Raw genomic sequence first — 16,158 nt, forward strand, 5'->3', positions numbered from 1 at the left:
GAAGCAACTGGAGATGATGATATTTAATTGTGTTGAAAATTATTTAAAACTTGTACTCTTTTAGTAAATAATGTATTTTGTGAATTTTTAACATAAATGAAATGACAAATATATATATATATTTGTTTTTTACATAAATTATTATGGGAAAATTTTATTCGCTTAAATTCGCTTGTTAGTCACATTTTTCAAGAACGTAACTACAATGTTAAACAAGGACTGACTCTAAAAGAAACCTTTTCTTTGCAATTACAGTACAGTATTTCCTTTCAATTTTTAACATTCTTCTAAAAAAATATTATTTCTACCTTTTCCTGTTCTTGTAACCCATTAATTAATTTCCACAAATTCCACTGTTTTTCCAACTTCCTACACTCGCGCTCCAGGCAAATGATGTTCCGAGATCATGGGGTCTGGGGAGATGGGCTACCCACTGTTCTGCAGGCCATCTTTGAGCGAAAGGTCAGAGGTAACTTTGAAGTGGTGTCAGTGTGCATGAGAGAAATGAAGCTGCACAATTGAGTTTGATGTTTGTGTTCGGAATTTTCAGCCGGAATTTGAAGCTGAGGATTTGGAGACTGCGATAATCACAATATCAAACCGTTCCACAGAGCTTCGGGCTTGTCTTCCCTTTGCCAAACTCTGCTTCACTTTCATTAACAAGTATGGCTCGCAGGTAAGCTTGATGGTCAACCTTACATTTTTGGGTTGTGCATCTGGTGATAGCAAATGTGGACCATCACTCACTCCTTCACTGGTATGATGAGAATTTTTCTTTTGATTCCAGGTTTTATTCATAGTATTTCAGGAGCTGGCATACTTGGCCACATTTTTATTTTTGAATGACTTAGTCTTAGCCCAGCATCATTGGATACTACCTAATACCAATGTCGTCCTTTGATCTCTAATCACCTTGTCCGGTCACAACGCTGTTTTCAATGTTTAGGTTGTTTAGCCCCCCAACATGATTAAGATAAGGTAAAGCTTCTGAGTGCTCTTTTTTTCTTTTTGTATACTGAATCGAGGCTCGTGAAAGAGCTGACATTTACTTCACAAACAAATCAACCAGACAAACAAAATATATAAAAAGAGGGAGCGGAAGACAAGAGAAGGGGAAGCACACAAAGACTTGAGAGCACACAACATTTGAGAGCAGGGAGATGTGTGGGAGGGAGAGGGCTTGGGGGGAGGAGGCGTGGGAAGGGGGGGGGGTGGGGTGGGAGAAGTATAAAACACAAGGACACCAAGGACTTCCAGGACGGAAGTTGGTATTTCAAAAAAGTGGAATTGGGGTGAAATTAGCGGGGGTAGAAAAGATCAAGGTTTTGGATGGGGGAAGATAAGAGATGGTGGTGAACAGCTGTTTTAAAGACATGGAGGGTGGAGTGGGATTGAAGAGAGTGAGGGAGTTTGTTCCAGAGGCAGGAGAAAAGAGGAATGAAGGAGTGAAGGTGAGCAGAGAGTCTTGATTTTGGCAGTTTAACCATAAGAGGGTTGCAGGCAGATCTTGTGTGACCTGTAGGAATATTTGGGGGACAGAGCCCAGAGAGAGCTGGGGGGGGGGCAAGGCCAGAGAGGAGTCGGTAGAAGACGGAAAGACCACCAACCTGCCTGCAGTGAGTGAGTGAGAGGCCCTTGGAGTTAGCTTCATCGCTTGGAGTTAGATTCCAATGATTCTGAAAGCTTTGGTTTCAACAGCGTGAAGACGAGCTAGGTGTGAAGCAGGAGCACCAGCCCAGAGGGGAGAGCAGTATTCCATTGAGCTGCGGATGAAAGCCTTGTATGTGGTGAGGAACTCAGGTGTGCCAAGGAAGGACTTCGCACGACGGAGGATGCCCAGTCGGCGACTGGCTTTGGAGGCCAGCTTGGAAATGTGGTTTTCCCAGGAAAGATCATGGCAGATAGTGAGACCCACCCATCTGTTTGTCATTTATTCATTTTGTATGCAACCTGTGGCTGCTGGTTCTCATCATTGTTGGGAATGTGGCTGTGCCACTTATGCAGTGCCCCCTGTAAGTTGGAGCAGCGGTTGTAATTTGTTCATGGTGCTGGCGATCGCTCGCCTACTCTTCGCAAAAGACATTGTGGGATCTTTAACATGCACCGACTCATGCCAGCAAATGGGACACCCACTTAACACCCATCCAAGGGAAGGAACACACATTGATGAATCAACCTGCCTGTGAAACACCGGGATGACAGTTAATAGCTGGGTCGGAAATCGAACCGAGGCTAGACTGCTGAGAAGCAAGTGTGTGTACCTCGAGGCCATCCTGCCAGCCTGGCTGTTTGTCACCAACAATGTATTGTTGTGAAAGTCTATCGCAGAACAGACGGGTACAGTCCCATTCGTCATGTTCCCTTTTTATTCCTCCCTTGTTTCTTTGCGGTTTTATTCCCCATCATAATGCACACACTCTTTGGTGAACCTTTGTACGGTATAAGATTACACAAGTTTAATTTGCAATAAAGAAAACATAGTGTAGCTTCTGTCGGTTATTTTGATTTGATGTGTTTCCAACTTAAGCCATGTTGCTGATGCACACACATATCTCCCCCTCCACAGCTCTCTATTCCACAGCTGTCTGTGCTGGACCGTGTGGCTGAGGAAAATGAAACGTTACTGAGACACAGCTTAACAGTCAGACTGAGGAAGCTGCAAAAATGAAAGGTTGAGGAGAGCAAGCTATGATTTGTACAGGACTGCATTTATTCATCAGTTACAATATCGTTTTATTATGTATGTGCGACACGAGCGGCTTTGTAAAAAACAAAATAAAAAAAACAACAACCAACCTTGGAGCTTTCCCCAAAGGGAAAATTGACAGACATGTTTATAAGGCTGTATGGGGAAACTTCGCATCCTTGCTGGTGCAGACTGATGTCTTTCTCATTGTAATAAAAAAAAAATGGTCGATAAATCCTCCATGTGAAGAAGATTCTTTAAAAAGGATAATCCTTCTTTCCCATTTTCATTTTGATAAATGTACTGACATATTATGCCAAAGACACAAGCAAGGCAAAAAGGCCCTCTCCCCGAGTTGCATCTGTCAAACGATTCACGAGTGCAACTGAACGACAGCCAGTCAAACACATGAGAAAGATCTAAATAGACGAGCCCTGCCGTCTTCTTTCACATCCAAGGCATCCGTCCATTGCTGGGTGAGCAAGAACATGTCCAGGGTGGACCGACTGAGTTGGAAACCAAAGTGATAGTCTGCGATTGGAGTTTGAGAGGGTGGTTGTCTGGTATGAGGTTTGGTTGTAAGTAGGTGTTAACTGGTGAATGTCATACCAAGTAGGCCTTTTTAAGGTGTTAGTGGGAATGTAACATCTGTCTCATTGTTGGATATTGAAAGTTTACTCCTCCACCAAGCTCCAACCACTCTGTCCCCTACCCTACAGTTAAGACAACAACAACATGCATTTTAAAGGCCATTTTCCCCACTAGAGCGGGAGTTAGCCTTGCGGTTCCCATGACAATCTTCTCCATTTTGCCATATTTTCTGCATCTCTCCTTGTTAACCCCCTTGCCCACATTTCTTCTTCCACCATCTTTAGCCAAGTCTTTCTCGATCTTCCCCGTCCTCTACTTCCTTCGACATTCATTTTCATCACTCTTCTCAACCAGTCACTTTCATCCTTCCTCAACACGTGACCAAACCGTCTCAACCTGTTCCTCTTCACAGCATCAATCACAGGCTCTATTCCCATCATCTTTCGCAATTCATCATTTGTCTTCCTCTCTCTCAACGATACTCCGCACATCCGTCGAACCATTCGCATTTCCACCCTTTCCAACCTTCCTTGCTGCTCTACGTTCATTACCCATGTCTCGCTCCCATAAATCATAACACTTCTCACACATGCAGCATACACCTTTCCCTTCAGCTTCAACGACACTCCCCTCATCATCAGCACGCCACTCAGTTCCCGAAACTTCTTCCATGCACATCTCACTCGAGCAACCGTTGCCGAGTCTGATCCACCTTCTCCATTCAACATGTCTCCGAGGTAGCAAAATGTTTTCACACCTTCCAGCTTCACGCCGTCTTCAAGATCCAACTCAACATTTCCTCCATCTGCAGCTCCCTCTGTGCACACCTTACATTTGAATGTAGCTGCCACACTGGATAATGACCCTCTCAGACCACTACATTTTTGATGAACCCACTCAGCACACATTGTACATTGAATGGAGTTCACTCCGACACCCTTCCTACACACAGCTCAGGGCCACTTCCCAGTTCTTTCCACCTCACCACATGCTTTACCACTTGCCATCACCTTCGTCTTTCCGATATTCACCTTCAGACCTTTTATCTCCATACATTCCTTCCACTTGTTCATCTTTTCCTTCAGTCCATCCATACTTTCCGCAATCAACACCAGATCATCTGCATACAACTCCCACGGTAAACCCTCCTTTACGTTCTGAGGCAGCACCTCCATCACAGCTATAAATAGTAGTGGACTTAGTACCGACCCCTGATGCACTCCCACCTTCACCTCAAACTCACCACAGTTCCCGTCCTTCGTCCTTGCAGCTGTGCGCGCTCTTTTGTACATTGCCATCACTACTCTGATCAACCATTCCTCCACTCCTAACTTCCTCAATGCCCATGTCAATACTTTGCGTGGAACCCTATCGAATGCTTTCTCCAGATCAACAAACCCAAGAAACAACTTCTTCCTCTTCTCCATGTACTTCTCCTGCAACTGCCTCACAATGAAAAGCACGTCTGTCGTTCCTCTTCCTGGCATAAATCCAAACTGCATTTCATCGATCTTCACTTTCTTCCTTATCCTCCTCTCCAACACCCTTTCCAATACCTTCATTCCATGCTCCAATAACTTTATCGCTCGGTACGAGCCACACTCCAGAGGGTCACCTTTCCCCTTGTATAGAGGGACGAGGGTACTCAGTTCCCAATCCACTGGAATGCGGCCTTCTTTCACCACCAGATTACAGATCTCTGTCATTCTCTTCACACCCCAACTTCCTGCTGCCTTCAACATATCTCCCACAACTCCCGTCGGCCCTCCCGCTTTTCCACTCTTCATTGCTTTTATCGCTTCCTCAACTTCCTTCTCAGTTATCTTCTCTGCCGGTCCTGAAACTGGGTTACTCTCTATGTTGCCATGCCATTCATTCTCTGTATTCAACAGCATTTCCATATATCTTTTCCATCTTCCTTTAATTCCATCTGGGTCGACAACGATTTTTCCCACTTCATCCTTCAAGCAACTCACCCCCATCACATCACACCTCTCTTTCGCTATCTGCTTTGCAATCCTGAATACTGCTTTCTGACCCACTTCCAAATCCAAGCGTTCTCCGAACATTTTCCTACATGCCTCCTGCGCCTTTGCTACCTCTTTCTTTGCAGCCTTCCTGGCTGCCTTATAACTTTCATGCTCTGCTGTTTCTGCTCCCGTACCCTTCGCCTTCTGCCACTCCTTGAACTTCTTCCTCTTCTTGTCAATCCTCTTTCCAACTTTATCATCCCACAACCACGTTTCCGAGTGCTTCGGCGGTCCTTTTGTCCATCCACATACCTCACCAACGGCTCCCAACAGACTAGCTTTCATTGACATCCAACCACTTTCAAGCTCAACCACATCATCCTCTACCCTACTCAGCCTCTCTTTTAATGCCTCCCTTACTGTCACCTCTTTCAACCTCCACACCTTCATTCTCGGTTGGTACTTCACCCGCCGAGCTCTCCTCGCACCTTTCACCCTTATGTCGCAGACAACCAAGTGGTGCTGTGAAACAGCCTCCTCCCCCGGGATCACCTTTGTGTCCCGGAGGTGCCCCCTATCTCGCCTACGCACCATCAGGTAGTCAACGGTTGTCGTCGACCCACCTGAAGTGTATGTAACAAGCTTATTATCCTCTTTCTGGAACTGAGTATTACAAATCAACAAATCAGCTCCATCAGCAAACTCCAAAATCCTTGCACCTTCTCCATTTCTCACACCATATCCATAACCCCCATGAACTCCCTCAAAACCATCCATACTCCTTCCCACATGTCCATTTAGGTCTCCTCCCACCACAACAACTTCCTCATCTTTCACGTTTTCCATCAGCTTCTCTATCGCACACCAGAACTTGTCCTTCTCTTCATCGCTTCGACCAACCTGCGGAGCATATCCCGAGATGACGTTCACCAAGAGCTTTCCAATCATCATTTTCACCATCATCAACCTATCACTCACTCTAGTCACACTCACCACACTGTCTACAAACTCCTCAGAAAACAGGACACCAACACCATTCATGCCCTCCAGGCACCCTTGCCACATAAACTTGTATTTCTGTCCCTGCCTACCCTTCACCATTCTCACACCACTTCCCTTCCATCTTGTCTCTTGCACACAACATATGTCCACTCTTCTTCTGACGAATACTTCCATCACTTCTCCTGATCTCCCTGTCATTGTCCCTACATTCCATGTCCCAAACCTCAGAAACCGATCTCCACTTCGGGCTGTACCCTGCCCATATGTAGTTGTTATTGTCATGGTTCTCTTTTTGAGGCAATGTTTTTATGGCCGGATGCCCTTCCTGACGCCAACCTTCTTAGTCATCTCTTACGACACACAGGGATACGGTGTACCTATTCTAACCAGGGTACACACTGGGAAACGTTTAAAACATGGAAATTCTGGGGGGTTGGGGGGGGGGGGCGTCAGCATCACGGCTGCGCTTTAAATATATTTTAATAATATTTAAACAAAACCATGAAAAATAATAAGACAAGGACCTACAGTCCTACCTACAGTACAGACCTACAGTTAAGAACAACAAGAAAAAGGCATTGTTGCTCTCCTGTCTGCAATCTCTGATGATTATGATGAATCTACTTTCCAGGCAGATTAAAAAACCCCAATCTAAGTAGGAAGGATGCAGCTGAAATACCACAAACTTTCAATACTGTATCTGTGCCTTTAAAAATACAAAAATTTACACTAATAACAAAGGTGACACAACTTTCATCGAAAGGTGACACAAATGGACAGACTCAATGAATACAACATTTTAACAGTTGTCGAATTAAATGGAGTTGTCAAGATGGAGGTACTTGGCTGTTTCTTCAACCATGACTGTCTCAAGTCTTGTCTTCATGGCAAGATAGTTGCATGTGCAGCATTGTTTATCTGGATCGGAGCTTTTTGACTCTCCATCTCAAACAACAGATCCCACAGCCGGGTTGTGGCCTGCTCCAGCGTCTCTTGCTCTCGCTCTACTGCAAAGAGCCGAACTTCTTCAGGACCAAACACAACTGCACGTTCGTTAGGGAAACTATAACAATAATGATTGAAACAAATGAAAAACAAATGAAATGAAACGAAAGAAACAAATGACTATAACAAACCTGGACCCACTTTTACCCCTTTTACCCCCCCCCCCCCCCCCCCCAAAAAAAACCCTTAGACTTTGATTTTCCTAGTGACGTGAACAAACTTCGGTACGTCACGGGTGATGAAGGTTCTGGTTAAGTTTCATCGAAATAGTGTTTGTCGTTTCAGAGGAAAAAGCAAATTCCTATTTGGGAGGGGGGGAAGGGGGGGGGGTCAAATCTGGATCCACTTTGACCCCGGTAAAGCCCCTTAGACCCCGATTTTTTTTTTTTTTTAATGTTGTGAACAAACTTTAGTCACAACACAACGAATATCATTTGTGCCAGTTGCAATGCCATAAGCGGTTTCGGATAAGAAGTTTCAAGTGTTTACGGACTGACGGACGGACAACGCGCCATCGCATAAGCTCCCCTGAACTTCGTTCCAAGTGAGCTAAAAAAAGAACAGAGCTGTGAAATGAGCAAATGATTGGGGTTGGTGAGGAGGTCAAAGTTGGAACAGTGAGAGGGTGGATGTTGGAAGGGGTTGTGGGAGGAGTGGAGGTTGGTGCTGGTACACAAATTAGGATACGTCCACGTATGGAGCCCTCCGGTGCTGTAGTATCCAGACGCATCTCAGTGATTTTGGAATACAGCTGTGCTATGTACCTATAGAAAGGGGAAAGGAAATTGTGGGGTGAGAGGGTGGGAGATTAGCAAAACAGTCCAAATACATTTCATGAGGTATGTGCACATGTGTACAGTAGTGTGTAAAATTATTTGGCCACCACATTGGTTTCCACTAATTTGTAATGTCGCGCGAATCCCTCGGTTAATACCGTGGGCTCGCGGATAGCCGAATGGGCTTTAATGGAGGCGATGATCAATTCGGATTCGACTTTAAAAGCGCGGGATGAAGAATGAAGAGGAAGAAGCGGCAAGCGCGTACCTGTAGCGATCCGACGGCAGCCCTCGATCCTGGAGGAAATGAACTCAAACGGGAATCCGGGTTAAAATGTACAAAAATAATGATTTATTGAACGGAACGCGAGAATAAGGAAACGTGACAATAAAATCTGATGTTCCTAGATCGGGATCCCGCACACCGACTTCATATACAGGACAACGGAATGAATTAAATAAAGAAATCGTCGTGTGGGTGTTCTGTGGGTGCGAGCTTATCTGTCGGGCAGTGCAGCGTCGTCAGGAATCGACTGCTCCAAGCGCACAAGCCTGCCGCGGCTCCGATGTCGGCGGGAAGCAGGCCTCGATGCGCCCCTGTTCGAGCGCTGTCAGGCTTCACCGAGCGCCTCTCTCCACCTGCAAGCCTCGCTCGTAGCACGAAGCCTCGCTCCTAACGCAGCGCACCAAGCACCAAGAAGAACCGAGCACCAAGAAGAACCGAGCACCAAGAAGAACCCAGCACCAAGAAGAACCCAGCACCAAGAAGAACCCAGCACCAAGAAGAACCCAGCACCAAGAACACCAAGCACCGCTCCAACTCCGGGAAGACGCCAACGACCAAGGAGTACGAAGACTGAAGAACTCGGAGACTCCAGAATGCCCGCCAACCACCCGTTTTGTTCCCCGTGGTCTGACGTCAATTCTGCGCGTTCCAATCCGTCCCTCCCTTCCTTCTTTGCAATCTTTTCACGCCTTCCCACGTCACCAGCGCTTCTCCTCTAATAAACGACCCCCATCTATGTCGTGGTTTGGCGCCCTCCGCCCTGATTGGCCAAAGGTTTGCGCCTTCCGTACCAACTGTAGTGAAATCGTATCCGTACTGAACCCGGGTGGGGATGCTCGCTGCTCGCTGTCATTGTTGTCCCCCCTAGGGGCGTGACTATAAGACCCGTTGCTGTGTCAGTGCTCCGAGACTTCTCCCTTGTGACATGTTACATCGGTAGCCTCGTTAATGGTACGCCTTTATAGAATATCTAGCTTGCTTGCATTGACTGATATGAATGGCTTTATGAGATGTCGCATCGTATGCTTATTGTGTATTTCTACTTACAGGAATGATGTGATGATCTAAATGCAATTAAACCAAACCGTTGGACTAAAAGTTGTGCGGACCTGAATGGTTTTCCACAACACTTAATTGCATTTATGATCTGCTGACATGGCTGGCAACAAGACGTTGACGGTGTCCATTTTCAGCGCCGACCCACAAGCCACGGACGGAGGCTTGCAACTCAAGCACTGGCTCAAGCAACTGGAGCATCTCTTTAATGAGCCTGATACCGCTCCGACGCCTGCCGCGAAGCTGGCAATATTACACTCAAAAATCGACTACCGGGTCTACCACGCGGTCGCTCAATGCACGACGTATGATCTTACCGTCGCGGAGCTCAAGCGGCTTTATATAAAAGAAAAAAGCCCTGTGTATGCGCGTTATTTGCTGCAGACGCGACGGCAGCAACCCAACGAGCCTATGGATCATTACGCCCAGGAGCTCCGGCAGCTCATGCTGGACAGCGCCCAGCCACGGACTCCCGAGCAGGCTAAAGATGATCGACTTTTAGATGCCTTCATAGCAGGGGTCTCCTCTCAGGAACTACGTCTCAAACTCTTGGAGAAGACCGACCTGACCTTCGCTACGGCGGTTGAGCAAGCGACGGTGTATACTGAAGCGCGGATGCAATCGAACGCCTATGATCGCACGCGCCTTTTGGCGGGCACCTCACTACACGCCCGGCCGGAGAGGACCACTGACGAGGACGTGGATCCGCCTGCTGAACTCCGGGATGCTCCGGAGGATGACCCTACCCTGACAGCTGCCGTTACGACCAGCAGACCCAAGGCCTTGCGCGGGGCCGCATGTTTTTTTTGTGGAGGGCCTCGTCATGCCCGAGTCGTGTGTCCGGCACGTGACGCTATTTGCCATTTGTGCTCGCTAAAGGGACATTACGCGAAAGTGTGCAAGAAATCGGCACGCGGCTCGCGGCCCTTCGACTCGCGCAGCCGCGGTCGCGCAGGCGCGGCAACCTTGAACGGGCTTGTAGCAGAACCCACGAGCCCAGCGCCTTACCCGTCTTCGAAGGGGAGGGCCCCTCGCTGCGGCCCGCTGGGCGCTCAGACAACCTTGACTGGCGCCACCGGAAAGCCACCACCGTCTCATTCTCCATCGGGGACAAAGGCCGCGTCCTTGGCCAAACCTCGAGCCACGCAAGGGAAGAAACAGCTTTCGAATACTACGGAAGCCTTTTGTCAAAGCGACCAAACGAAAAAGGCGATTTCGAATACTACTACGGAAGCCTTTTGTCAAAGCGACCAAACGAAAAAGGCGATTTCGAATACTACGGAAGCCTTTTGTCAAAGCGACCAAACGAAAAAGGCGATTTCGGCTACAACGGAAGCCTTTATCTGCCAGGAGTGTCAAAAGGCGATGTCAAATACTACTGAGGCCTTTTCTCATCGGATTTTGAATCGCGAAACACCGGAATGCTGGGGAAAGCCCTCTGATGACGATAATGGATTCCCCATGGTCAACGCAGACTCCGGCCACGATCGCAAAACTGCTGCTGGTGTAGGATCCACCCGCGAGGCTGGTCCGACCCATTCGGGGGGCTCAGTCCCGCTCCCAGCTGCCTCGTCTGGCCTGGCCCAAGCCCTTATTCCCCTTATGGTTGAGGGCCATTGTGTTCAGGCCTTGGTGGACACCGGATCTACGGATAGTTTTATCGACCAGCGACTTGTGCTCAGGCATGGATGGCGGATCGGGCGGTCTACACGACGGATCTTCATGGCATCCCAGGGACTCCGGCTTAGCACAAAAGGGGAATGCCGATTGAAACTAGTGCTAAAGGGACGGGTTTTCCCTGATGTACACCTTATGGTTTTACCCGCATTATGTGCTGATATTCTGCTAGGACACGATTTTCTTAAGCTGCATGGACGTCTGGTAATGGAGTTCGGTGGGCCTGACACTCTTGTTGTGGGGGCGGACGACGCGCTAACGGTGTGCGCCCTAGCGCAAATGGACGTCCGTCCGCTTTCGCTGTTCCCCAATCTAACCTCCGACTGTACCCCTGTCGCGGTAAAATCGAGACGCTACTCCCGCGCGGACATGCAATTCATTGCGGACGAAACGACTCAGCTCTTGAAAGACGGCATCATAGAACCTAGTAGGTCGCCGTGGCGTGCCCAGGTCTTAGTGGTGCGCAGTGAGGCCCATCGCAAACGCATGGTAATCGACTATTCCCAAACGATTAACCGCTTTACACAGCTGGATGCCTACCCCCTTCCGGGGATGGACGCGCTAGTGCAACAGGTGTCCCAGTATTCGGTCTATAGTACTCTCGATCTCCGTAGTGCGTACCACCAGATCCCTATCTCTAGGGCGGATCGTATCTATACCGCTTTCGAGTCGGGGCAGCGGTTGTACCAATTTACACGATTGCCCTTTGGGGTGACGAACGGGGTCGCTTGTTTCCAGAGGGCCATGGATGACCTCGTTGCGCGGGAGCACTTAACCGATGTTTTCGTCTACCTCGATAACCTTACGGTTTGTGGATATGACCAAGGGCACCATGACGCTAATCTGAAGCGCTTCCTTGAGGTCGCGCAACGGTATCACTTAACTATGAACGAGGATAAGTGCCGATACTCCCTACGCACCATAGATCTTCTGGGGTACACCGTGACCCATGGCTCTGTCTCTCCGGATAAGGAACGTCTGCGACCTTTGCTCGACATGGCCCCTCCCTGCGATCGGGCTTCCCTGAAACGCGCCCTTGGGCTGTTCGCCCATTACTCCAAATGGGTGCAAAATTTCTCCGCGAAACTTCGCCCCCTTGTGGCCTGCGACACCTTTCCCCTGAGTTCGGCCGCATTGACGGCCTTTGAAGGACTTAAGACCGACATCGCCCGAGCCGCCGTAGCAACCATTGACGAGAGCGGCTCGTTCGTCCTCGAAAGTGACGCCTCGGATCAGGCCATCGCGGCGACCCTCTCCCAAGGGGGACGTCCCGTGGCTTTCTTTTCACGGACTCTTACCTCCGCTGAGCGGCGGCACTCGTCCGTTGAAAAGGAAGCGTATGCGATCGTCGAGTCTATTCGGCGATGGCGCCCGTACCTACTCGGGCGGAGCTTCCAAATCATCACGGACCAGCAAAGCGTTGCGTTCATGTACGACACCTTACACGCCCAGCGCATTAAGAACGAGAAAATCACTCGCTGGCGTATCGAACTCGCCGACTTCTGTTACACCATCAAATATCGCCCAGGGAAGGATAACCAGGCCGCCGATGCCTTATCGCGCCCCACTACATGTGCTGGTATCACCTCGTTGGAGGGCCTACGGGTGCTGCATGCTACTGCGGGCCATCCCGGCGTAACGCGTTTCGCTCATTTCGTGCGGAGTGGGAATCTCCCTTACTCGATTGACGATATCCGCCGTATCTGTCGCGACTGCGCTATCTGCGCGGAAATCAAACCGCGTTTCTATAACCCCCCTATGGGGACTCTGGTGAAGGCTACACGCCCGTGGGAACGCTTGGCGATGGATTTCAAGGGCCCTTTGCCGGTGTCGAGCGGCTCTCGCTATCTGCTCACTATCGTTGATGAGTACTCACGATTCCCCTTTGCTTATATGTGCGCGGACATGACTGCTGCCACGGTGATGCGTTGCTTACAGAACTTGTTCTCAATGTTCGGTTACCCGGCCTATGTCCATACCGACCGGGGTGCAGTCTTCTTGTCTCAGGAGGTGCGCGGCTATCTGCTCCAAAACAACGTTGCGTCTAGTTACACCACGCCGTATAGACCCCAGGCTAATGGGCAGATCGAACGCTTCAACGGGATTATCTGGAGGGCCGTCATGCTCCATCTCCGGACCCACGGCCGGGGCCTCGATAAATGGGCTTGGTCGCTACCTGCGGCGTTGAACTCGATCCGGGCACTCCTGAGTACGGCAACTAACCAAACTCCCCACGAGCGTCTTTTCCACCACCCCAGGAGCTCGGGGTGTATACGGTCTTTGCCCAGTTGGCTCGCTGGGCCCGGGCCGGCCTACCTTAAACGGGCAGTTCGCGCGAGCAAGTACGACCCCCTTGTGGACAAAGTGCAGATTCTCCAGGCTAATCCTGAGCATGCTCGTGTGATGACGTCTGATGGTCGTGAGACTACTGTCTCCGTTCGTCATCTTGCCCCTTGCGGGGTCGACGACCTTAGTAGGGAATCGGACGAACCAGTCGAACCCGTCTATGAGACTATGACCTCTCCCGACGCTCCCATCGCCGACAGTCCACCGACCCTCCCCCCGTCGAGACTGCCCGGGTCCGACGACTTGGCGTTACCCCCATCATCACCCGACCCTGTTGACGCCTCTGACACCGGGGATACAGGGTTACGAGACGCCGTACCCGGGGAATTTCGAACGCGTGCTGGCAGAGAAATTCGCCGCCCGGCCCGCTACGGTTGGGCCGACTAATACTCCGCGCCCATGCTGACGCTCACTCGCTTTTAGCCACGCGGCCGTATACTTCTGACGGGGGGTGAATGTAGTGAAATCGTATCCGTACTGAACCCGGGTGGGGATGCTCGCTGCTCGCTGTCATTGTTGTCCCCCCTAGGGGCGTGACTATAAGACCCGTTGCTGTGTCAGTGCTCCGAGACTTCTCCCTTGTGACATGTTACATCGGTAGCATCGTTAATGGTACGCCTTTATAGAATATCTAGCTTGCTTGCATTGACTGATATGAATGGCTTTATGAGATGTCGCATCGTATGCTTATTGTGTATTTCTACTTACAGGAATGATGTGATGATCTAAATGCAATTAAACCAAACCGTTGGACTAAAAGTTGTGCGGACCTGAATGGTTTTCCACAACACCAACCAATCACACGTTTCCTGGGCGTGGCTCCAGCCTGCCACGATGTTCGTCGCCCATGGTTGGGTACTGCGCAGCCGCTTCCTGCTTGTCTTCCAAAGTCATTGTTGTAAGGGAGGGAAATTAATTAATGTGTGCATTAAGGGACCTATCTAAGTGTTTATATGAGTGCGTTGCCATAATGGACACTGGATTGGCGACAGAGGGAACGACAAACGAAGGAATTTTATCCATAATCCCTGCACTACTTAGCATGCCCCGCCCCCTCACGGCAGGGACACAGATACGACTTATACCGACATCCGGGCTAAACATAGAACTTATTACAGGTAGATTCCCTATCGCGACAGTCGAGTACCTACCTATGCAGATCTACCTGGCTCTAGATATTCCTCTACTCCCCCCGACATAATAGTAATTTGTTGCAGATAATATAAACCCACACCCATGCCCAAGGTATCAGGCTCGACGAGACTCCAAATAATAGTTTTACACCAAGAAGACAATTCCCAAAGATAAATATCCCACAAGCCAGGTATTTGCAGATGTGACATACCAGCAATACAGAAGCATAACTAGAATGCCACTCGGTAGAGAGCATACCTCAGCCAGGCTGAACAGTTTGTTTTGTATCCACTGATGGGCCGGATCTGGATTCGGAACTGAACAAAAATCTAATCAGCTTGTTCTTGCTTGACACCTAACCAACTCATCCACCAAGTTTAGTCATAACCCGTCCATAACTTTTGTAAATATCATGTTAAATAATCGCTTTTCACCCAATCTCTCAATGGTGAAGAATCACATAAAAATTAAATAATTCTCGTATCCAAATTCATATTCAGATCTTTACCAAAATCGAATCGCTTCATCCTTGTCACACACACAACCTGTCCACCAAGTTTCGTCCAAATCCGTCCACAAATTTTTGAGATATCCTGCTATGTATCGGTTTTGGCCCTATCTCCCAATCGTGAAGAATCACTTAAAAAATTCAAATAGCTGGATCCGAATCCAGATCTTCACCAAAATCTAATAATTTCGTCCTTGTCACATACACTACCTATGTACCACATTTCGTCCGAATCCGTCCACAATTTTTTGAGATATCTTGTTCACAAACAAACAGACAGACAGGGGTGAAAACATAACCTCCATGGAAGTAATGAGACATCATAAGTTAAAATAGAAAACTGATTGGAAGGCCAAATAAAGTCAACAAAACGGATGAGTAATACAGAATAAGTTCCTTCATAAATAGATAGAAATGAAATGCTGAACTTGCTTAAGAACTGGCACAGACATCAGATTTTCAAGTGGCCTCTTCCACTGTCAGAAGGTCTTATCAAAAATGACCTCCCTGGGTGAGTTGCTGTCAAAAAGCTATTTCTGTGTGAAGGTAAGAAAGCCAAGAGACTGAAGTATGCCCAAGAACATCATAGTTGGGATGCTAATCAGCGTGGAAATGCACTTTGGAGTGAAGTCAAAGTTTGAATTTTTTGTAATAAAGAGAAGACAGTATTGTATGTCAGAAGGAGGGTTTGTGAGAAGTACACGGATATGCGTCTACATCCGACTGTGAAGCAAGGTGGAGGTTCTGTTTAGGTTTGGGGATGTATTTCTGCTGCTGTTGTTGGTGATTTGGTGAGAAATTAACAATGAATGCTGACAAGTACAAGCAGATCCTAATCCACCATAAGTATCCCGTCAGGAAGGAGGCTAATTGGCGACAACTTTGTTTTCCAACACGACGACGACCGCAAACACTGCAAATGTCATGAAACCATATTTACAAAGAAAAGCAGAATCAGGAACTCCACAACTATTAAAATAGCCCACTCAATGTCCTCACCTTAACATCACGTCGGGATTATTTGGACCGGAAGAAAAATGAAAAACAACCAAAACAAGAAGACATCATGCAGAGCACGATACTTGCAAAATCCACCCCTTTCCCCAAAAAAGTTGCCATGG

At 48.4% G+C, this 16,158-nt stretch overlaps 2 protein-coding genes across 8 annotated transcripts in view; one reads left to right on the forward strand and one right to left on the reverse strand.

The window, feature by feature from the left end:
• Positions 1 to 2,921, forward strand: part of FANCE (FA complementation group E) — a 37,276-nt gene extending 34,355 nt beyond the window's left edge. For all 6 annotated transcript variants that reach the window (XM_078781676.1, XM_078781677.1, XM_078781678.1 and 3 more), the window contains 3 exons: positions 387 to 462; positions 551 to 676; positions 2,567 to 2,921. In XM_078781676.1, coding sequence (XP_078637802.1) covers positions 387 to 462; positions 551 to 676; positions 2,567 to 2,668 — 304 coding nt within the window. In that variant the 3' untranslated portion in view covers positions 2,669 to 2,921. The remainder of the gene's footprint in view (positions 1 to 386; positions 463 to 550; positions 677 to 2,566) is intronic.
• The window catches only part of LOC144892935 (uncharacterized), a 63,468-nt gene continuing 49,997 nt past the window's right edge, over positions 2,688 to 16,158 (reverse strand). The window contains exons 2-3 of one of the 2 annotated variants that reach the window (XM_078781674.1): positions 7,942 to 8,018; positions 2,688 to 7,292 (exon numbers count right to left, since the gene is read on the reverse strand). In XM_078781674.1, coding sequence (XP_078637800.1) covers positions 4,231 to 6,531 — 2,301 coding nt within the window. In that variant the 5' untranslated portion in view covers positions 6,532 to 7,292; positions 7,942 to 8,018 and the 3' untranslated portion in view covers positions 2,688 to 4,230. The remainder of the gene's footprint in view (positions 7,293 to 7,941; positions 8,019 to 16,158) is intronic. The other variant, XM_078781675.1, reaches the window with a different exon arrangement.

The sequence above is a fragment of the Myxine glutinosa genome, chromosome 7 (assembly GCF_964187855.1).
Source record: "Myxine glutinosa chromosome 7, kmMyxGlut1.1, whole genome shotgun sequence".
NCBI lineage: Eukaryota > Metazoa > Chordata > Myxini > Myxiniformes > Myxinidae > Myxine > Myxine glutinosa.